Source organism: Colossoma macropomum, unplaced genomic scaffold (genome assembly GCF_904425465.1).
Source record: "Colossoma macropomum unplaced genomic scaffold, Colossoma_macropomum, whole genome shotgun sequence".
Classification (NCBI taxonomy): domain Eukaryota; kingdom Metazoa; phylum Chordata; class Actinopteri; order Characiformes; family Serrasalmidae; genus Colossoma; species Colossoma macropomum.
In genome coordinates, this window is record NW_023494785.1 from 44,700,159 (window position 1) to 44,724,930 (window position 24,772).

At 40.9% G+C, this 24,772-nt stretch overlaps 1 protein-coding gene across 1 annotated transcript; it reads right to left on the bottom strand.

Moving 5' to 3' along the window:
* Positions 1 to 2,386: 2,386 nt before the first annotated feature.
* Positions 2,387 to 24,138, bottom strand: has2 (hyaluronan synthase 2). Its single transcript, XM_036596329.1, has 4 exons — positions 23,775 to 24,138; positions 11,898 to 12,524; positions 6,065 to 6,166; positions 2,387 to 5,027 (listed from the first exon to the last, which is right to left on the bottom strand). The coding sequence occupies exons 2-4, from the start codon at positions 12,522 to 12,524 to the stop codon at positions 4,098 to 4,100; spliced, it is 1,659 nt and encodes a 552-aa protein (XP_036452222.1). The 5' UTR covers positions 23,775 to 24,138; the 3' UTR covers positions 2,387 to 4,097.
* Between the last annotated feature and the right edge of the window lie 634 nt (positions 24,139 to 24,772).

Below are 24,772 nucleotides of genomic sequence, written 5' to 3' on the forward strand. Positions count from 1 at the left end.
CATCAGCACTAGCTTTAGTTCTAAAATGCATCAGCACTAGCTTTAGTTCTAAAATGCATCAGCTTTAGCATTAACTCTAAAATGCACTAGTGTTAGCTTCAAAATGCATCAGTACTGGCATCACTGGGAGGAAAGCTGACATTCCAAACCCTCTTTTATCTGATTACATAATAGTCTATTATTATATAGTCTATTATTAGGAACCCCTCCGCATTTAAATAAGCAGAGCCTTCAGAGTATGAGCTCCAGTGGTCTTGTGTAAAAATAAATCAAGTTGCTGTTTTTGCAAAATTCCCCCTGCCTGGCCTGCATGAGTCAGTCTGAACGATGCATTTCAGTGTATTTCTGTATATTTGCACAGGTAAAGAATCACTCCAACTCCAGTCTTTGTGTAATTAGTTGTGTCTAAGGACAGTCATGCATGCTGCACATGAGGCCTTTACAGAACTATGAGAGAGGTTGCATCATTCAGAGCTCCTCGCGGTAAACAGATCAGCTGTGTTTCTGCACACAGTCCTGCCAAGAGCACGAGGAACTTGCGGGGACTGAAGTCTATAGTAGTGGAAGTAGAGAACAGTAGAGAAGCAACAGCTAAAGAGGCTCCGGCTCAGTGTATTTTAAAAAACCGATACCAAAATAATCACAAAGTGCGATTGAATCGTTTCCTGAAGAATCGTAATTAAATTGAATCATTCTGAAGTCAGAGGCTCACTTATGTGAAACTGAAGCGCTCTGAAGGGACACGAGGGGAAAACTCCAGTTTTCCTTGGTGAGCGTTTACAGCTGTACCTGGAGGAGTTCAGTAGAGCGGCCGGTGAGTTTGCCAAAACTGTCAATGTTTTGCAGCAGGAAGTCTGCAGGAGGCTGACCTCACACGGCTCCCGAACTTCAGCAGCTACCAGTTACACATAATCCTGCGTGACAACACTCGGACAGGTCTGGGGTAGATTTGTGTTGACGTTTACATTTAAGGGACTTACTATTAAAAGACATTTGCTCAGCCAGAGAGTGCTGTGAGGTCGCTACTGCATCCATAGTTACACTGAACTCATTTCCACACCCATTTCCATAGTTACACAACACCCTTTTCTATGGTTACACCACACCCATGTCCATAGTAACACAACATCTATTTCTATGGTTACACCACATTCATTTCTATGGTTACACCACACCCATATCCATAGTTATACAACATCCATTTCCATGGTTACACCACATTCATTTCTATGGTTACACCACACCCATATCCATAGTTACACTACCCCCATTAACATGGTTGCACCACACTAATTTCCATGGTTACACAACCCCAGTTTCCGTGGTTACACAACACCCATTTACATGGTTACACTACATCAGTTTCCATGGTTACACTACACCTACATACATGGTTACGCTATCAAGTAAGGAGACGTGAGGAGACGCATGGCACCTTTACGTATTTTATATGTATTCTATATACTATGTCTATTCTAAACTTCTTTTTAGTGTAATTCATTCAGGCTGTATGCCAGCCAAAATAATGATCTAGTACCTCACCCTGATCTAGCTAATGCGCTGAACTGTGAAAGAAAGCCTTACTTAGCTACCTCAGCTTGTATCACACGTAAACGTTCAGTGTCTGTAAAGCGGACGTCTGTAAACCCCTCAGGGCTGTTTAGGCCTCTTCATAAGCGTCTCTGTGAGTTCTGCATGTTTCAGAGCTCCTCCAGATATATGTGTGTGTGAGTGTGAGTTATTGCTGCTGTAACTCTTTTATTTCCTTCAGGGTGTTCTGTCTGTCTCTATCTAGAACCATGGGCTCGTATTTTGGACGCCGTCACCTCAGTCACTCAGACTGAGTCTAGACTCCTGCTGTCTTGGCTGCCCTCACCCTGCCGGAGCTGTATATACCGTAAACACGGCGTCGTCACGGCAACCTTCCTCTTATGATGCAATGCTCAATGAAGTATTCTCAGCAGAAAGGCCTGGTGCGTCCGCCTGAATCCAGAGGAATTCCCCTAAAAATCTGCTTAACAGCGCTCTTAAGTTTGCACAACAAACGACGACAGCACTCAGCTCAATCAAGTCACATGTTTATTTTTCAAGGACATAATGTTTACAAAGGAAAACAAAAACATTATGTATGCATAATGTATAAAACAGGTCTTTTATTTTGGCACAAACACAAAAAGTGCTTCATAACAACACTGCCTAAGTAACATTTGGCATGACTGGACTGGAAGAAGTCGGTCAGTCTTTGTTTAAAGATTTTGACAAATTTCTTTCACGTCTGTTTGACGTATTTCATGTACAACACAATGACTCTGCCTCGCCCTTTAGATATTTGTCAATCGGCTCACTCGTATCATAAATAACAATATAACAACGCTAATAATGTTTGTAACTCCTCACATTGTAAATGGAGATTGAAATTTCATTCCGGCGCAGATAAAAAGTCTTTCTGTGCAAATACTTTGTCTGAAATGTGTGCAGCCTTTTCAGGACGGAGGGGCTTCTTAGGACGGAGCGCTGTCTTTTCCGAAAAAATACGACAGGTGATGTGAAACACCTAGCAAAATACAATTAATCAGGTACAAAAGCTATGAACCACAGAGTGTTTTATAAATACGCTGGTTTTCTCGTCACATAATACTTTTATTTTTAATAATAACACAGGTTCACTCCTCCTTTTCCTCCCAAACCAATAACTTATCACTGCATTTTATTGTTATCAATGCAAAACACGAAACCCAGCTTCTTAAAATTTCACATTTTTGGTAAAAGTCATTGTCGTAACAGTCAAATGCACGATGCATTTTTTAAAAATTTTATCATACACAAACATATGATTGAAAATAGAGAATCTTTGGTGGCTAAGCAAAAATAAACATGTCTATATAAAAAAAGGCAATATGCAAATACAAAGTACAGCATGGCCCAAACAGAATTTTCTGTTTCTCGCTTTCATTCTAAAAAAAAGTTTACATTTATATAAAAAACAAAGTTTTAAAAGAAAACAACATGAACACAATAAATTATTAAAGAAGAATGAGCCTCATGTGACTGCATCCCAATCACTCACACAATGCAAACATTAACCACTGAGGTATTTTGTTAATTAAAGTTCTTTGTCAAGCATCATGCACGATGAGAGAGAGAGAGAGACATAAAAGTGCATAGGAATCGTGTCAAAAACCAACGGACGTGTGCAAAAAATTCGGCTCAAATTTGCAAATTTTTGCTGAAAATAATTCTGAAATTATTTGAGTGAAAAGCAGTTACTCTTTATTTTCTCAATTAAAAACATTAGAAAATAATAAAACATAAAATGTGGTGCAAAAGTGGCGCATTTTATATTTCATAACTTTTCCAAAATAGAAATTGTGCACTAAAATTTTGCAGAAATTTCATATTTCAGTTCTCTGTAAACATTATTTTCGCTTAAAAAAATTTGAGCCAAGCTGTCGCACACGTCTGTACAACAAAACCAAAAGAAACAGCAATTTCAATTGGTGGTTTTTGGAATACTATCACATTAAAGCGACAATTTGGCGAAAAAAAAAATCCAAATTTTAAAATTTTGACACTTTTTTGGCCTTTTGGAGTGAAAAGTTAAAACATCCTCTACAGGGAAGAACTTTAATGGCACGCTTACTATTTATTCTATTTCTACTAATGCAATTAAGATTTTTTGCAGAGTTTTCCATTTTTTTAATTGAAAATGAAACAAAATTTTAGGTACACATCATTTTCACACCTTTTCACTGTGCAAAAATCAACAAATAAATAGAAATTGTGCACTAAAATTTCTAGAAATGTTTGCTCCCTGTAGAGGACGTCTCAACTTATTTCCACGAAGAAAATAAAACCCAAACACTTTAAACATTTAGCTTAGCATCGTGCAAATGAATTCGATTTCCTGCCAAACTATCGCTTTAACAGAGCCTAAGCTCTATTTGAACCTTTCACTTCGAAGGAATTTCCTTAGTGTCAGTCACAGCAGCAACAACATCTCTCTCCTGTGACGTCCCGTCACATGCGGAGAACCCATAGCGCTCCAAAGTCTGAATGTAAACGTCGAAAAATGGGGGGGCGGGGCAAGTCGGCCGTCGTCAGACGTCGAGCACCAGGTCGTACTGCGGCTCTTTCTTCCTCTTCCCGCACTTGGCTATGAGGACCATGTACAAAGTCAAGAGCACGACCCAGTAGCTGGCGTACACGATGGCGCCGATGATCAGCACGATCTTCTCGGACTCCCCGAAGGGCTTCCGCGTGTCCTGGACGACGGTGTACAGGATGCCGACGAACAGGATGGTGAACCACACGGAGATGGGAATGAGTCCGATGAAGTTCACCACGATGGTCTTCCTCCCCGAGGTGCCCCAGCCCGACTTGTTTATGGTCGCTATGGCGAACATCTTGGCCGGAAGTAGACTGGACATGTACAAGACTGAGTAGAAGGACATGAAGACCATGACGATGTTCCCGCGCAGGCAGCTGGCGAAGGAGGACTTGATCAGCGCCACCGCCTGCACGATGAGCAGGAACAGCAGGATGTTCCATATCCTGCCCTGGTAGAAGAGCTGAATGGCCGTGGCGATGAGGAAGAACGGGAAGAACCCGGTGATGACGGCCTCGTAGGTCATCCACAGGTGGTGCTTGTGGAACCACATGGAGTTGTACAGCCACTCTCGGAAGTAGGACTTGCTCCAGCGCGTCTGCTGGTTGAGCCAGCGCAGGTACGTGATGGGGGTCTCCGTCAAACACTTGGAGCGCGCCGTGTACTTGGTGGCGTAGCCCAGGCTCAGCACGCGGTTCGTCAGGTGGCGGTCGTCGCCGAAGCTGCAGTGGCTGCCCATGAACGTCTGGTTGTACCAGTCCTCAAGGAACTCGTGCAGCAGAGAGTTCCTGTACATCCCCAGAGGGCCGCTGATGCACTGCACGCAGCCGAAGTACGACTGGCACGCCCGCTCGATGTTGAAGGCCATCCAGTAGCGCACGCTGCTCAGGAAGGAGATCCACGACTCATACTTGTTCAAGATCTGCAGGGACAAACAGAACGTTCCACACGTGAGCGAAGGCTCTGCTGTGAATGTGTACACCAGTCATACGCCACCTATCAATCAATCAATCGGTCAATCAATCAACCTTTATTTCGACTCGGAAGTACTTTGAGGGTGACCCTCGTTTATGATGTAGTCATGCAAATTAAAAGGGACTGAAAAAGTTGAAATTGAAAAAGTTGAAATGAAAATCATCCAAAAAAAAAGATTTATATATATAAAAAAAAATAATAATGATAATAATAATAATAATAATAATAATAATAAAGATTTATTTATAAAAAAAATAAATAAATAAAATAATAATAACAGCTCAAATAGAAAACAGGCATAAAATATCAATAAAATATAGAATTAAAACACATGGAACGTATGGAAATATACGGGGGGGGGGTCTCTGAGCTCAGGATTTGATCCGATTCAATGAGTGAATCAATTCTTTAGCAAATGATTCACTGAATCAGGGCTGTTTCTTACTAATAAGCTGTACAAGCAGATGCTTAGGAGCTTCTGAGCTGCTGTGGGGCACAAATTTTTAACGTTATGTGTCAATAAATTTCTTTGAAACAATCGATTAAGTATTCATTCTTGTTCTATTCTTGCATACATAAGAATATTATTAGGGTGGATGGGTAAGTGTGGCGTATGTCCCCCAAATGTTCAGAAATGGGCCCACAAGGAATCCCTGAATCTCAGAAAAGGAAAATAACATGCAAAAAGTCTTTATTTCCTGCACAAATAAGAACATACTTTGTTGAATATGTTTATAATCAATTATATTTCAAATAGTCATTAATAGATGAACATCTGATCATCAGTGGTAACTTTATAGCAGGAGGAAGAAATGCAAATTTGGAGTGTTTCTATTGGCCCGTTCATCGTGAAATGATCGCTCAGTGTAGAGAACGCATAAAAACCCCATTCATGGCAGAGAAGGTCAAACCTCTGGCCTGTTTATTGACTAAATAGACGGACATTTGTGATGTAATTAGAATTAGAACAGAAAGGACAGGTACCTGCACATCTCCCCCGACCCCCCCAACCATGGGGTCTTCCTCCAGAACCTTCACCATCTCCACTGAAGACGCAGGGTCCAGCATGGTGTCCGAGTCACACACCTGGAAAAGCAAATTATAATATTCAAAATGGGCTCTTGCAGTGAAAATCATCTTAAATCTAGTCATTAAATTTCATATTCCTCACATTGAGACGGTGATACGAGTATTATGGGATTATTTAACTTATTTCTAGCCGTTCTTTGCCTGTTTTAAAGGGCTCATATCATAGAAAACCATACATACATATATAACCACTGTTAAAATTTCAAACTGTACTCTTCACGCCGCAGAACACACAGTCCATATATGGAAACCAAACTGCAAAATCAGCCTGTTTCATTTATTTTTTTTGTAAAAAACAATGTATTTACATACATTTGTATTTACATAAACCCACCCATAAACCCACCTACAGCAATTTAGCCCTACCCATTCAGCCTCAAGATCGAACAAAACTACAGTGTGATAAACTGAAGGTTGTAAACAATGTGAGAGCGCCCCCTGCTGTTTATCAGAGCGTCGCCGCTCCCCAGTTTCAGTCTCCATTTCCCCAAACGCTTTAGCCGAGCGCGCTAACGTTACTCCTCCTAATAAACAGACACACGTTCAGCTCCGTCTCCTCATTATTCACCACCATCACTGTAATATTTCATCATCAACATTAACACACGAAGGTGATCAGAGGGGCGGTGGAGATCGAGTCTGCAGCGTCTGAGATCTTTAAAACGCAGAGTTAGAAAAGAAAATCATCTCACAGTGAAAGCAGCGTTTTACAGTAGGAATAAATGGAGCTCATTATGCTGGTAGTGAACTATGCTGCTGACTCAGCTGCCTAAAAACCATAGAAACGGACCTTAAACAGAAGTGAGGACCCTGTTGGGGTTCATCCTAAAGTTAGGACAGGATTTAGGAGGTTTAGTCCAGTTAGGATGTTTGTGTGATGCTGTTTTCTTATCTGGAGTTCATGATGAGATTATGAAGTTAGGAACTGTTATTCTGGAATAGCTACTGTCCTGAATTCAGTCGTCATGGAGACTAAACAGATCAGAGATCAGAGTTGGCCCCAGGTTACTGGAGTTCTTTGCTGTTTTTAGCCTTCAGCTTTTCTATAACGGTGTTCACAAACTCATATTCAGACAGATGTGCTTTGTGTGCTGCTTAAAGCTCCTCTTTCATGTCTTCATTGGGGCTGTTTTTAGAGAGGAAAGCTTATGTTTGTACATCATGATCTTTTGGAGCGTGACCTCTCAGACTGTTCCACCTAAAATTCCTGCACCATTAAACAGTTAAGATGTAAACAGAGTGGTTTGGTGTGAAACGCTCAACTTACCGAGTCATAATTATTCACAGTGGTGGTGATAGGAACCAGACGTCCACCTCTAAAAGCTCCCTCACAGAAAGTTCCTACATGAAATGGTTATGAATTCATTGCCTGATGACTGAGACACTGTTTTATAATAGTTTTGAGGCGATTTTGGCCTTAAACTCCATTCATGGTGGAGGGATACATAATATGCAGGGCGCTGTGAGGCAAAATAGTCCCCAAAGAAAGCTTATTATTTCAGGTTTTCCACTATTTTCCATCATCAACATTCCATATAAACTCAGAAGACTCGTGTAGGTTCACTGGTGGTTCTGGATAGTAAATAAAATGTCTATATCTGTGTTGTAGTCATGGCGACCCCTGGTTCCTATCACCACCACTGTAAAGACATCTGAACCATTTCACACCAAACCACTCTGAATCTCTCTGTTTACATCTCACACACTCAATGTTTTGAAATTTTGAAAATTTGGTGGAGTTTCTCTGTTCATTGAAGGTTTGTTCTCTGACACACAAATGTAATAACATATAAAACACAACATTCAGTTCCATTTCTTATGGAAAAGGTGTGCTTGTTAAACGTATCAAAGCGCACTGACTCTCTTATTTAATCAGGTAAAAATTCATTATTGTCCACATTTTTGCCTGAAACGTCCAAACAAAGACATCGGCAATGTTTCAGTTTCTCAGCTACATCAAAGCTTTACTCTTTAAATGCCGCTTATAAAAGATTAAGGACGTAATAACATACAGAGTGAAGACAATCTGAAACAGATCAGATGATAAGGCCTTTGTTTAATAACTAAAGTAGATGCTAATGGAAATCTGCACTGTTTTAATGACCATGTTGCTCATGTTCAAAGTCAGTGAATGCTTAATCACAAATAAAGCACTTTAAATGGTGTAAAAATCTGCACCTCCAGCACACAGAGTTAGAAAAGCATGTAAACCGATGAACAACAGGCTCATTGAGCTCCCAGCGTCGGGTCGTCCAAGGACACTTACACCAAATACAGCCTCATGAGATATTAGATCTACCACTTATAAAGGCACGTCTCATAACTCATCTATCAGAACTGTAGCCAAAATTAAGACCTAGGAAAACCCCCTTCAGATGATGCTTATTGAAGGTGGAAATTTTTGGGTTAGCACAGTTGTATTTATTAGCCTACAGCCAGGGTTGGAGTGTTAATGGAATACAAGTATTTGGAATATATATTCAGAAATCAGAAAGTAAATATCTGTATTCAGTCCAAGTTACATTTTGTAAAGGCAGTTTTCAGAATGCAGTGAATTTTTGGATGTTTACGAGAATGTTTTTAGAATATTTACCCACTAAATTTAAAAAAGAACATACGATGACGCTGTAGCACCACCATAGGAGGAGATTTACGTCTTAGTATGTGATTGTATGGATTTGGGAGTGAATGGTACATTTATATACTGTGATTTCAAAGGAAATTTGGTTTTCCATGATGTGCACTGCAAAAAAAAATAGATATTGGCAATTTAAATCATATTAAATCTTATTAATCATATTAAATGATCTATAAATGTAATATTTCTCATTATCCCTCGTTATTTCTACACGTTGTTTTCTTGTTTTAATGAATTTTAGCAAGTCAAATGATCTCACTATAATGGCAGATAATTTGGCTCGTTTTAAGTATATTTATAGTGAGATCATTCGTCTAAAATCACTAAAACAAGTAATAAATTACTAGAAATAAGTTGCATTATCTTATAATAAGGTCACAGCAATCTTAAAATGAGAAATATTAGATATAGACTAGATTTAACATCATTTCGCTTGACAAGATACCATTTTTGTTGCAGTGTGGACCCCAAATTAATGACAATTATTATTAAATTTGTCACGCTTTGCACTCACTATGAAGTCTGTAATCTATACTTATCCAAAACTAAGGATAAGCTGTGCTATAACTAAGCCTTTCAACGAGCAGGCATTACAGCGGGGTCACAACCTTCCCATTTCCAGCCTGAAGCCCCTCAGAGTCAGCTCATCCATCGAGACCCCGCAGTCAGCTCCAGCCTGGTAGCAGCTCTGACAGACTGATGATAAGCTAAACACAATTAGGCTCTCAGCGCAGAGCAGAGGTCAGAGTTTCATTGGAAGCAGGTGGCGTCGGGACAGAAATCACACCGTTTGTAAAGATTCCCAAGAGGTCCTGACACGATTACCTGCGTTTAAAAGCTGCGGCTCGGTTTGCAGGAACAAGGCCGTTCTTTCATTAGGCTCATTCCTTTATTTCCAGACTGACCTACAGACGTTTCCGTCACCAAAGAGAGTGGCCTCCAGCACACACACGTCTGTTTTGTCTCCGAAACCCTCACGAGATCCACTTCGGCTCCTGTGTTGGTAAAGCTGAACGATAACGACTGACTAACGAAGTGGAACGGAGTGATGTTTTCAGTCGCTGCTGATAGGAACTGGAGCCGAGTCAAAACAAACACACTCCAAAGCAAGGCCCTGAACCCTTACAGGGGCGTTGAGAGTGGTCTGGTGTGAAACGCTCTGCTCTAGAGTCAGAACTGTTCACAGTGGTGGTGATAGGAACCAGACGTCCACCTCTAAAAGCTCCCTCACAGAAAGTTCCTACATGAAATGGTTATGAATTCACTGCCTGATGACTGAGACACTGTTTTAGGATAGTTTTGAGAACTTAAACTCCATTCATGGTGGAGGGATACATGCAGGGCGCTGTGAGGCAAAATAGTCCCCAAAGAAAACTTATTATTTCAGATTTTCCACTATTTTCCATCATCAACATTCCATATAAACTCAGAAGACTCGTGTAGGTTCACTGGTGGTTCTGGATAGTAAATAAAATGTCTATATTTGTGTTGTAGTCATGGCGACCCCTGGTTCCTATCACCACCACTGTAAAGACATCTGAACCATTTCATACCAAACCACTCTGAATCACTCGGTTTACATCCACACCCTCAATTATGGGGGGAATTTTGGGAAAATAGGTGGAATTCCCCTTTAAAGCTGAACACACCTTACATTATTATTATATTATTGACTACCAATGATATAGTAGTGAAAGTGTCTTGCTCTATTGTCAGATAATTGAACTTGTTTTTAAATATAATTTCTTATGTAATTACTCAGAACTAGTAAAATGTACAGAAATAGGTTAAATTCTTCTCATAATGAGAAATATTAGATATATTGTCTAGATTGCAGGTGTTTCCAGATGTTCTAGTTGCTTAGATATCATTTTTTTGCTGTGTGGGCGGGGCTAAACAGCTGTAGGGTGAATAAGTGGGCATATGTGTGTTGGTTTTTGTGACATCATAAAAACAATGAATTCAAAATGGGCTGTTTTTTGCAGTTTAGTTTCCACATATGGACTGTATGGAATGGACGTTTAGACAATTCTGTCATGTACACTCTTAAAAAAAGATGGGTTCTTTAGTACAGAAAATGGTTCTGTATAGGACCATGAACACTCAAAGAACTCTTTGCATGATTAAAGGGCTCTTTGCATTTAGAAAGCGTTCTTCAGATTGATGGAGAATGTGCTGCACATGGCTGTGTATGGCACTAAAAAGAGTTCTGCTATTGTTAAGACGTCAAGCTTGTAATAATAGAAGAACCCTTTTAGTGCTAAATAGAACCCTTTTCAAAATCTGCATCAATCTGAAGAACCATTTATTCATGTAAAGGATTCTCTAAGTGTTCATGGTTCTATATAGAACCATTTTCTTACTGAAGAATCACGAAGAACCGTCTTTTTAAGTGTGTAACAATAGCAGAACCCTCTTTGGTGCTATATGGAACACTTTTCAAAAAGGTTATACGTAGAACCATCTACACCACATTCTATATGAATATGAAGAACCATTTCACGATGCAAAGAACCCTTTAATCATGCAAAGCGTTCTTTGAGTCTTCATAGTTTTATACAGAACCATTTTCTTTACTAAAGAACCCTTGAAGAACCATCACTAAGAGTGTACACACATACAAAAAGATGATACTTCAAGGTTATTTTAGTAAAGAAAATGGTTCTGTCTAAAACCATGAGCTCTACATAGAACCATTTCATGCCAAAATGGTTCTTTGCATGGTGAAATGGTTCTTCAGACTGATGACAGATGGATAACGTGATGTACATGGTTCTATATAGAACTTAGCCTCGCAGAACCCTTTTTGGTGCTATATAGAACCATATACAACACATTCGCCATCAATCTGAAGATCGCTTTCACAATGCGAAGAACCCTTTAATCATGCAAAGGGTTCTTTGAGTGTTCATGGTTCTATATAGAACCATTTTCTTTACTAAAGAACCCCTGAAAAACCTAAGTTTTTGCCGCAAACGAGTTCATTTTCCACGAAACTCATTTCCCTTTAAAACCTCAGAGCCGGACACATCAGACCGGCGCCCCTTTGAACCTGCACAGAGGCGCCTCTGTGCTTAGAGGTGGGCTCACCTGTACATAGTCCACGCTCCTGCCCAGCGCCTTGAAGGCCGTGTACATGACCTCCCTCTTGCCGCCCCACTTCTGCATGATGCACACGCACTTGTTGTTGAGCACCAGGCGGGAGACCTGCTGCAGGCTCTCGGCGTACGACTCCTCGGTCTCCTCCGGCCCGCGCTGGTGGTAGTTGCTCTTCCACACGTACGTGGCCGCCTTGTCGCAGCCCATGATGTCACGGAAGATGTCCATCATGTAGCCGTCGTCTTCGCTGTTTCCGTCGATCACCATGATCACCTTGATGCCCGGGTAGGTGAGCCTCTTGACCGAGATCAGACACTTCCTCAGGTAGTTAGGGTCCTCCTGGTAGGCGGCGATGCACAGCGCCAGCGACTTGTTGAGTTTTATGGGGGTCTCCAGGGACTGCCTCATGTTTCTGTGCTCCAGCAGAGCGAACAGGCTCTGGATGATGAGGTGAACAACCAGAATGGCCCCGTAAAGCCCGAAGGACAGGTAATTGCCTGTAGTGGTGAAGAACTGGTAGCCCATGATGTAGGCTGTGGAGATCCCCACAAGCAGCGAGACGCCGAACAGTGTAGTCCCAATAATCCTCAGGTAGGTGATCAGTTTTTCACATCTCATCTGAAAAGCACAAAACACCTGCCGTTAACAATAAAACAAGGAGACAGAAGAATACACAACAACTACACACTGACTGGCCACTTCACTCAGTCTTATCAGCTCCACTGACCACATAGTTTCACTCTGTAGTTCTACAGTTACAGACTGTAGTCCATCTGTTTCTCTGCATACTTTGGTACCCTGTTCTTCAGTGGTCAGGACCCCCATGGACCCTCACAGAGCAGGTACTATTTGGGTGGTGGGTCATTCTCAGCACTGCAGTAACACTGACGTGGTGGTGGTGTGTTAGTGTGTGTTGTGCTGGTGTGAGTCGATCAGACACAGCAGTGCTGCTGGAGTTTTTAACCCCTTAAAATCTCAGGCTTATTGTTCAGTAACTACAGAGACTTCAGTGCAGACTGGTTGGGCTATTTTTAGGTTATACACTCTTAAAAAAGATGGTTCTTTAAGCATTCTTTAGTAAGAAAATGGTTCTATATAGAACCATGGACACTCGAAGAACCCTTTGCATGATTAAAGTGTTGTTTGATCATAAAAGCGTTTCGAGAAAAAGGTCCAATATAGCACCAAAAAGGGTTCTGCTATTGTTACAATATCAAGCTTGTGACAATAGAAGAACTCTTTCGGGTGCTGTTTAGAACCCTTTTCAAAAAGGTTCTATACCTTTTATAGCACATTCTCCATCCATCAGAAGAATTCTTTCATGATGCAAAGAACCCTTTAATCATCTATCTAGAACCATTTTCTTTACTAAAGAACCCTTGACAAACCATGATTTTTAACGTGTAGAAGTGTGTAATATAACTTTGGGCCCACTGGCAGGCCCTGGCCATTTAAGTGCTTAAACACCTCAGTGTCGCTGCTGGACTGAGAACCAAAAACATCCAGAACCAAAAACAACAGCGTCCTGTGGGCAGCGTCCTGTGACCAGCGTCCTGTGACCACTGATGAATAGGACTATAATCAAATATACAATACAATTGTATATAATACAAAATACAACGCTAGTATTTTGTTGACATCGTGCAGCTCTACCATATATTCATTCAGAAAAGATGGTTCTTTAGTAAACTATATAGATACAGATATATATTTCATGCTTAAATGGTTCTTTGCTAAGTGAAATGGTTCTTCAGACTGACAGAGAATGTGTTGTATATGGTTCTACACCAGCTACATCAGCATACGGCTATTGTTATGATCTCAAGCTTGCAGCTTATTTCAAAAAGGTTCCATATAGAACCATATACGGTGCCTTCTTCATCAATCATCAATCTGAAGAACCATTTCACCACGCAAAGAAACATTTTAGCATGAAATGGTTATATGTAGAGCTCACGGTTCTACATAGAACCATTTTCTTTACCAAAAAACATTTGAAGAATCGTCCTTTTTTATAAGTGTACACTCTTAATGATGGTTCTTCAAGGGTTCTTTAGTAAAGAAAATGGTTCTATATAGAACCATCAACACTCAAAGAACCCTTTGCATGATTAAATGGTTCTTTGCATGGTGAAATGTTCTTCAGATTGACGGAAAATGTGTTGTATATGGTTCTACATAGCTCCAAAAAGGGTTCTGCTATTGCTCTGATCTCAAGCTCATAACGTATTTCAGAAGGGTTCTGTATAGAACCATATACAATACATTCTTCATCAGTCATCAATCTGGAGAACACCTTGACCATGCAAAGAACCATTTATGCATGAAATAGTTCTGTGTAGAGCTCATGGTTCTAGACAGAACCATTTTCTTTACAAAAAAACCCTTGTAGAACAGTTTTGTTCAATACAGTGTACAATACAGGCAATTTAACCACTATATGATATTATGTTTATATCATCAGCTCTATGATGTAGTCATATCACAACTGCAATATTCAGCTATACAGTCATACAAAGTTTATATAGTTCAACTCCACAATATCAGAATTACAGTATATTACTATATAATCATGTTCATATCGTGCAGCCCTAAGATGTACAGCACAGTGTATCACAATCACAATATCTAGCAATATGATCAAAATGATAGTCGTTTTGTCGATTTCATGCAGCCCTTTATGGGCATATCACAATTAGTGTTTAATACAGTCGCAACATTATATTGTGTTTGTATCGTCCAGCTCTATGATATAAGCATATCATAACTGTAATATGTCAACATTGTGATATATTACAATACATTACAACTGTGATTTAATACAACACTACTGTATTTTGTTTATATCGTTTGGCCCTTCTGCCAATAATGCATCATACAAACCATACAGGCTGATCCTCTACATGACACATGAGCAGTAAAGTATTTCAGACAGCAGTATAGCTCCCTGCCCCTCCACACTCACACACCCCCCCCACTCACACCCCCCTCACTCAGACTCAATATCTGAGCGGCCGTTTGTTCCAAACTTCGCTAACGCATTTCCCCATCTGCTTGGCAGACTGCGCCGAGCAGCACCACCCTCTGACATCATCTGTTTATATCTCCGTGGGAAGAGTCAGATTTTCGGGTGGTGCGGGGGTGTGTGTGGGGTGGGGGGTGGTCTTTACACTATGGACCCTCTGTGCTGTTATTACGGGGGGAAGACCCCTTCTCTCTAATGAGCGCTTTTCGAATTATCCACTCTAAACACTGAGATCTTTCTCTCCGTGTGCACGTGTGCACATCTGGACTCTCCCCTCTGGCTGAGGTCACACAGCTGGCTCTGGCAGGGGTGGAGCTGTTTGTAAGCGAGGCCAATATGACGACTCTTTAACACAGTTTAGCTGGCACGTGCCGCGGCCTTCAACGTCACCGCTGCGTTTACAGGACCCTCGGCCCTCTTCTGTGCGACCCACCAGACTCCACCTTACAGCCAGACACGTGAAGGACCTTCAGCAGAGTTACACGTTACATCTACCCTGTTTACCCCCCCACCCCCTCACACACACACCTCCAAACGTAGTGGATCAGCCAGGAGATATTTGTTGTCTAAAGTTGTTCTCTGAGTTATTCTGATAAGGACTCTTATTGTGAAGGTGGGGCTGCCTTTAATAAAGCACAATGACTGTGTCCTCTTAATAGCAGTGAACGCCAATATTTATATATTCGATTTATATGAATGTGTATGTATTATTTATTTAAATAAAACCATTTGGATGCTTAAGTAAACCTATTTCTTGTGGGTTATGAGTAGCTTATTATTCAGCAAAGTCTCATTGCTTTTTAATAAACTAACTATTTTTACCATTCTAAGTAAATCATATTTTTTATAATGCTAATTAATAAAAAGAAAACCGATCAATACACAGACAAACTTGTCAATGTTGCTTTCTAACACCTGGCAAAAACGCTGCTAAATGTTGTTTCAACAAAAGTTGTCTTTTTATTCGCCAGCTATTTGATCACATGTTCCGCTCCACCTTAAATGGAGCAGCTGTACAGGCCTGAATGTAACTCCAGCACCATTTAAGGTGGAATGGGAAATTGAAATAAGAACTTCAGCTTCATTGAAAGTCTCAAATACTGCTGGAATTTGGAAAATTCCTTCTTAGGTAGTACGGGAGGAAACAGAAGCGCCCTGGTGTCCATGCTAGGCTAATGCTAACCCCAAACGACCAGCCATTTCAAAGTGCACTACTTTAGATGGAGCGGACTAGACAGCAGGAGACGATGTGCGTTTTATCTTCATTTGAAACGTGACCGAAACATCCCTGACTCGGACAATTAGCATGGTTCGCACTGTTTACAGTGTTATGGTTGCTTATTGGTGGAATTACTGGAATAAGAGTTCTGACAGACCTCAAACCTGAGGAAGAATAATACTGTTATCTATAAACATGGACAAAAGTAACCTGCATGCATACAGTTTCAGAAACAACAAAAACTAAAGAGGCAAACTAAAACACTGCAATTATGATATGCCTATATCATAGGGCTGAATGATACGAACAAAAGGCTATATTGTGATTATAATGATAGATGCTGCAACTATGATACGCCTCGCAGTGTAAACAAAACACTAATATTGTGATTATATCTTTAAATAGTGCATTTATAACATGCTTGCGATGTATAACAGGGCTGCAAGTCTATTAGAGATTACAGAACAACTCTGCATGATTTCAGGGGCGTGAGTGATGATTTAGGCCTGCAGTTAGCACCTTGCTAACCGTACTTGTTCGCTACATTAGCTTTGTAGCTCCAGTGCTAATGGTAAAGAAGCAAAAAACATGTCTAGGCTGATCAACTACATCTGAGGTGGTGGTGGGGGAGCAGGTTAGTATGTTTTAGCTGAATTATAGCTTTAATATCTAAAGAGTTACAGCTGGTTCCTTGATGTCACTGCTCATGTTTACTCAGAGCGGCGTTGCTCCACAGATGCTTGTGGATTGGCGTGCTCTGTTTACTGGGAGGGCGCTGTCCTTTCCCTGAGACTACTTTCCCTTTCTGAGAAGAGACCCAGTTACAAAACCGTATGATTCACAGTAGATACTGAATAATTCATAGTAGATACTGAATAATTCACAGTAGATACAGAATAATTCACAGTAGATACTGAATAATTCACAGTAGATACTAAATAATTCACAGTAGATACTGAATAATTCATAGTAGGTACTGAATAATTCACAGTAGATACTGAATAATTCATTGTGAATACTGAATATTTTGAATAATTCATAGTGGATACTGAATAATTAATAGTAGATAGAAATAATTCTAAGATAAATAAAACTGAATTGTAGGGGACATCGAATAATTCATAGTGGATACTGAATAATTTACAATGGATACTGATTTGTCCGTAGAAGTTACTGAATAATTCATAGTTGATACTGAATAATTCATAGTTGATACTGAATAATTGATAGTGAATATTGAATAATTCATAGTGGATACTGAATAATTCATATCATCATCATCCATCAGGATGAGGATGCAGTACTTTGCAGTGAAGATGTGCTAACAGTAATATACCAACATTACATTCCTGCTTATGCGTGTACACAGCATGGGCGGTTTAGAGTTGTCTGTGTTCTAGTGGAGCTGAAGCTGTGCAGGGAGCGGCCACACAGCACCAGAACCGGTCAGCTGAATCATCATCTACTGGGAAAACTCGGAGTTCCCCAGTTGGATTTAATACTACAGCACAAATCTGAAACAGAGCCGGCAGGACCAGCGACTGCAAACACAGAGTGAACTGACTGCTTTCTGTTCTTATCAGTCAGTAAAATCAGGGGAGAAAGAGGTAAAAGCAGGTTCAGCAAGGCGTTAATGTAGAGATGGCGCTGATCCGGGACCCAGAGAATGCAGGGAAAAAACAAGGAACCCAGTCCGATTCTGTAATCTGGTCTAAAATAGAGCAGAACTGCTTGTTACTGTAAGTGGTATTCCTAATAAGTGCCACTGTTGGCTGTGGATTTCTTTCTGTAGCATAGAAGATTGTTTAAGCCACGGGGTTAAACTATTTTTATACCAAAACATGACTGCAGAACTCTAGAGGGCGCCAGAGAGAGTCCTCAATGAATAGGAGGGAATTTAACTAAACGGCTAAAAATGTCAATTAATTTCTAGTCATTACTGCTAATGATTCATTAGCATTACTGCTACTGAGTGCTGATTGGTTAGCTTTACAGCTAATGAGTGCTGATTGGTTACAACTAATACTACTGTCCGCTGATTGGTAGGCATTACTGCTACTGAGCACTGATTAGTTACTATTACTATTACTGAGCACTGATTGGTTAGCATTGCTGCTACTGAGTGCTGATTGGTTAGCATTACTGCTACTTAGTGCTGATTGGGTAGCATTACTGCTACTGAGTGCTGATTGGTTAGCATTACTGCTACTTAGTGCTGATTGGGTAGCATTACTGCTACTTAGTGCTGATTGGTTAGCATTACTGCTACTGAGTGCTGATTGGTTATCATTACTGCTACTGGGTGCTGATTAGTTAGCATTACTGCTACTGAGTGCTGATTGGTTAGCATTACTGCTACTGAGTGCTGATTAGTTAGCATTACTGCTACTGAGTGCTGATTGGTTAGCATTACTGCTACTTAGTGCTGATTGGTTAGCATTACTGCTACTGAGTGCTGATTGGTTAGCATTACTGCTACTTAGTGCTGATTGGTTAGCATTACTGCTACTGAGTGCTGATTGGTTAGCATTAGTGCTACTGGTTGAGCATTGTACTTTTAGATGGTCACCCTAAGTGAAGTGCTTCAATTAAATATAGCTTATTTAATCAGTTTATCAATTAGCAATCGGAGTTAACTACAACTCTGCACTGTATTTAGAGTCTGTGCTGCATTTGAAGGACATTAACTCACAGACGACACTCCAGACAGCTGTTATGAATCCGTGAGCTGGTAGTGTTTGGGTGTGGGAAAGTAACGGGGAATGCTAGCAGCAGACTGTTCAGCAGATCTCTTTAAAACAGCCTTCATGTTTTACTAACATGGGTTCAAACAGATGCTGTAATCTACTGTAACCTGTAATAGTGTGGATAATATACAGTTCCTCATCTTCACTGTTATTACAGTAAAAGGGAAAAGAGGACCGTTTTACTTTTGAGCTCACTGGAACTGTTTTGTAGTTCTTTTGACACCTTTTTCCTTTTTGGTAACTTCTCCACAACGGTAACACCATAGGACAAGGAAAAACAGGGAAACTCCACTGATTTTTTTTAGAATTCTTGCACAATTAAACAGTTAAGATGTAAACAGAGTCATTTAGAGTGATTTGGTGTGAAATGCTAGGAATAGCTCACAATGGTGGTGATAGGAACCAGACGTCCACCTCTGAAGGCTCCCACATTGGATTTTCCACTATTTTCCATCATCAACATTCCATATAAACTCAGAAGACTCGTGTAGGTTCACTGGTGGTTCTGGATAGTAAATAAAATGGCTATATCTGTGTTGTAGTCATGGCGACCCCTGGTTCCTATCACCACCATTGTAAAGACATCTGAACCATTTCACACCAAACCTCTCTGAATCACTCTGTTTACATCTCACACACTGAATTATTGAGAGAAATTTGGTGGAATTCCCCTTTCTTTAGTGTACGTTAATGTAACAAGACTTTGGAGCCTTTCTATTGGTCCGTTCATCATGAAATGTTGGAAAATTTGCATAACCTAAAGAGCATCTGGCTTTCTTAAATTATAAAAAGAATTATGAGATTTTTATATTGTGACACAAGCCCTAAATCTACAGTGCAGGGCTTATTATGGGTTGTCTTAGTGTCCCTCAGAACTCCTCTGGCCACTTTCCCAGACCCACATTAAGCCTAAGCCTAGACCTTCAATGGAGAATTACCACCGGCGCTGCAATTTAGTCCAAGACTAGACTTAATCCATCCACAGGAAACCGGCGGCTAGACTCTGGTGGAGATCTTCCTCTCCTCAAGCCTCCACAAGGCTCCTTCTTCTCCTGGGTGGGCAGCAGAGCACTCTGGGAAAGAGCCAGAGAAGAATCTGGCGAACACTGAGCGACAGAGATGGCGTCCTGCCACAGCCGCCTCCCAAACGATCACTCCAACCACCAGAACATCCATCATTCTCCCAGCTCTGGAGGTCTGGAGGTCCTCTCTGGTCAGAAGCTGGTTCTGCTGAGCTTCCCTCACCTCTGCTTCCTGCCCATCACGCCGGCCTCCAGCTCCTTCAAACAGCTTCCAGCCTCACTGTGCTAATAAGGAACAGGCATGTTGTGCCTCCAGACCTGCTGTCAACTCATTCACCCTGAAGCCACCTGGAGGACACACGGTCCAGCACAGTGCCTAAAAACCCTGCGCCACTGCTTGACCAGCACCACGCACACCATGTCATGGTCACTGCTGTGCTGAGAATGGTCCACTACCAAAATAATATCTGGTCAGTGGTGGTCCTATGGTGGTCCCTTTTCATTGATGGATGGGGTGGAGGTGGGCTGATACTACTGTAACTTTACACCTACATAGTGGAACTATATGGTTGGTGTTCCTAATAAAATCACTAATGAGTGTAGATATAAAGTAAGATTATTAATGCACAAATTACATTATAATACTTGTAAAACATTTTAACCGTGAAAAAACAGAAGCAGCATATAAAAGATTTGAATTTTAATTGTCATTTTATTAAATATACAGACTGTACTGACAATAATTCAGATTCCCCACAAGGGGGCGCTACTAGCACTCAAACAGAACTTCTGTGCATCATTAAAAAAAGGTAAAATCAACACAAGAACCCACACCAGCAGGATTTTGCACATGGATGTGTGTTGTGATAAACAGGTACCCAAGATGGTTTATTAAGGCTCAACGTTACTAAATAAGTGAGTTTAATTTAATGAATTAATTTTGAAAAATTCTGAAAAGAGATACAGGCAAAAGATAGCAAAGACGGTAAGCTACTGAGTGCTGATTGGTTAGCGTTACTGCTACTGAGTGCTGATTGGTTAGCGTTACTGCTACTGAGCACTGATTGGTTAGCGTTACTGCTACTGAGTCCTGATTGGTTAGCGTTACTCTACTGATTGCTTAACATTGCTGCTACAGATTGGTTGGCATTGCTGCTACTGATTGGTTGGCATTGCTGATACTCTGTGCTGATTGGTCTTTACATTGTGTGTAAATTTCATGAAGAATGGACCAATATTACTTGTATGTTTTGTCCATCTCCTGTAAAGTTACCATTCTGGAGATACAAGGTTTTGTGGTTTTGTTCCAACAGTAATAATATATGCATATATATGGAAGCTGGAGAGAAGTGCATGAGTACTGTGGGTACTGCTGACTCATAAGTAAGAATTTAGCAATCACGGCAAAAGATGACTAATCACAAGTAAGGATGCTGAAGAGATGTAATTATTGCGCGATAATTGGGTCTTTGTGTTTACTGCGAGGGTTTCTGGAGTTCAGTGAGTCTCCACCTAAATTACTGTGGTGAACTCTGACTGTGGGAGCAGATGACCTGCTGGCTGTAGCGTCACCGCTGCGTGTGGGACGAGGGCTTCGTCAGGATGTTTGGGGTTTAGGATTTGGCAACATGGCACTAATGACTGGATGGATCGTGTAGTTAAGAGATTTTGAGGAATTGTGGGATTAGGGGTCAGATTGGTTAACTTTCGGCATTCAGATTTGGCGAGCAGGTGACGGGGCTGGTTGCGTTCAGGTCTGCGTTGATCCTCCTCCAGCTGGGAGCGTAGTTTACTGGGAATAAGCAGTGGTGAATGAAGTACACACACCCTGTACTCGAATGAGAGCAGAGATATTTATATTATTTGTGCAAAACTGGGGAATTCCACCATTTTTTCATAATATCGGAATAACTGATTGATTGTAGATGTCTTTACAGTGGTGGTGATAGGAACCAGGGGTCGCCATGACTACAACACAAATATAGACACTGTATTTACTATCCAGAACCACCAGTGAACCTACACGAGTCTTCTGAGTTTATATGGAATGTTGATGATGGAAAATAGTGGAAAATCTGAAATAATACGTTTTCTTTGGGGACTATTTTGCCTCACAGCGCCCTGCATGTATCCCTCCACCATGAATGGAGTTTAAGTTCTCCAAACTATCATAAAACAGTGTCTCAGTCATCAGGCAGGGAATTCATAACCATTTCATGTAGTAACTTTCTGTGAGGGAGCTTTTAGAGGTGGACGTCTGGTTCCTATCACCACCACTGTGAACAGTTCTGACTCTAGAATGGAGCATTTCACACCAAACCACTCTGAACGACTCTGTTTACACCTTAGCCACTTCATTATGTAGATTTTTTTAAAATCAGTGGAGTTCCCCTTTAAGCATCAAAAGTAGAAGTACTGCGAGTCATTCTAGCTATAGTTTGACCCTTGACTTTGGTAGAAAGACCAACATTTCCTTTGTATTAATGCCAAAGAAACACCTTCTCCAGCTTCTATACTGGTGCAAACAATTCAGTTAAGCTGCACAGGGTAGAGCAGTGAAAGTGAAGTCAGAGAAACTGGGAATACTTTAATTAAGTACGGATACTTAAGTATAGTAATTAAGTGCATGCAGCTTTACTACTGTCTACCACTGGATAAGCACGTGGAGACATTAGCCGTGTCCATTCATTCATCTAGAGCGTCCAAACTTGGGACTAAAGTTTACTGCAGTGTGGATTCACTCTCTAATGTGTCCTATCAGTTTAATAACATAAACAAACTGTATATTAATATATAATGTCTGAAGCATCATGGCAGGTCACTCAGGGTAGCAAGCAGCGCCTTATGTCCTACAATATCCTATATATGAGAGTAGGAGCTTATGTATAAGTGCTTTAGCATACATAGCAACCCTGCTGATGAAGGAGGAATGGGATGAATGGGAATTGGCTTAATGGTTTCCAACAGAGACCACTAGTTTTCTGCAGAACACTTTTAGATCCCATTAGGAATCCATCAAATGCATTTAGAATCAGCCATTGGTCACCTGTTTAACCACTGGGATCCTTTACATTGTGATATCAACCCATTAAAAAGCCAAAACGCATTAGAAAACCATCAGGCACCAACAGAAGCACTTACTGGTTTCTATTGGTTTTTTTAAGCAGGGTAAGAAGTTTGCTAAGACACCAAATGAATGAAATCTGTTTGTATCCATTCCTATACAGTGATTATGGGACATGACTAACGTTGTATTGGCGATGAGAAGCAAAATAAAGTGATTTTTGAAGCTATGCTAAAACGTGGCTATTGGTGTGACATCAGTGCTTGCGTCACCTCTCTAAAACAGCAAATCTGCAGATTTTTTTTTTATTTTAGACTATTTTAAAAGACGTAAGGGGATGTCAAACATTGTCTATCTGGACTTTTTTCAGCCACCCGTCCCCTCCTCCACCCAAAAAAAAAAATTAAAATAAAAACTGAAGCCGTCTTCCTATTCCAATTTTCCGTTCCACCTTAAATGGTGCCGCAGTTGTTACTATAACGCCTGACTCCAGGATTTAAGGGGGAACGGAAAAGTGGACACAAAAGCTAAAGTAAACTATACCTAATCTTACAGATGCTCTGGTCGGTGTGGGGATGCTGGCCACACGAGAACCCAGGCAAACGTGCTGGCCGCGCGCTCACGCACGCGCACGGGAGGCAGCTGCGCGAGCTCACCGGGCCAATGAAACGGAGCCTCCTCCATTCATTCATTCTCGCGGAGCATCCAGAAAAGTTTAGCTCCGAGATCAAAGTTTCGTCCAGCTCGGCCAGATTGCGAACGAAACGGGTTAATTGATTAATTGGTCTCACCTTGAAGCAGCTCGCTGGACGTGTCCCTCTGGATGGATGCGGTCAGTGGAGGCTCCGTGGAGAAGAAACCTGCATTAAAGCTCCCTTCTGTGCGCTGTATCCATGGAAAAAAGGCTGTTCAAGTCTGAAGCTGGTCCTCCTCACATGCACGGAGCACGCAAAGTCCTGACAGGCATTGTGTTTTTGCGTAAAAATGATTAAAAAAAAGAGACAAAATATCCCAAAAGTAGTCAATATGAGTGGTAATAAGTGGTAATAAATTGTCAAGTTTTTTCCCCCAAGTAAAAAACTAGTGTGAACTAAACTTGTTTTTTCTTTTTTCCCTGCGTCTAATTTCTTCCAGACGCCACACGTTTATGGGTCCTGTAGCTCATACATTTGTAAAGAGTCTTTTAACCGGGCAGTTGTTTTAATAAGGGGGAAGGTTCGGGGGTGAGGAGGAGCAAACGACTTGGAGTGAGAAAGGAAGGGGGGGGGGTGCTGCTCATTCAAACTTCTGTACTGGGGATGGGCACTTTAAACACGTTCACTACTACTTCACAATACATCATTATAACCATTAAACTAATGAACGAATATCACCAGCATTAATACTCAGCCTCATCTTAGTCATCAGAGCATCAAACTTTCAAACTTTCAAACTTTTTCCAACTTTCCCTGTGACTTTTTAAACACATATACGCAACTAAACATATCAGATTAAGGTCTGTATTAAAGAACAATGACCTTGAGAACATTCACTGCATCCTTTTGTGCTCTTTTGTTCACTTTCTCAGCCAGTTAATTGTATTGCAGTGAGTTTATATTCGATATAAAGCTGATGGGGTGCAATGCCTCTGTGTGGCAGCAGGGGGCGCCATAATTCTGGCTCATCGTTGGCGTGAGGGCCCCCGTGTTCAGATGTTGGATGTTCAAAGGTGAATTTCACTGATCGTTTTAAGGAAAGGTGCATGACTGAGATGGCATTCAGAGTGGTGGAACTGGTGGTGGTGGGAAGC

Excerpts from the sequence above, each read along its gene's own strand:
- has2 (XM_036596329.1), bottom strand. The coding sequence starts at position 12,524 with ATGAGATGTGAAAAACTGATCACCTACCTGAGGATTATTGGGACTACA. Across the intron at positions 6,167-11,897 it reads GGAGCGTGGACTATGTACAG|GTGTGTGACTCGGACACCAT; the intron begins GTGAGCCCACCT and ends TTGCTTTTCCAG. Across the intron at positions 5,028-6,064 it reads GGGTCGGGGGAGATGTGCAG|ATCTTGAACAAGTATGAGTC; the intron begins GTACCTGTCCTT and ends TTGTCCCTGCAG.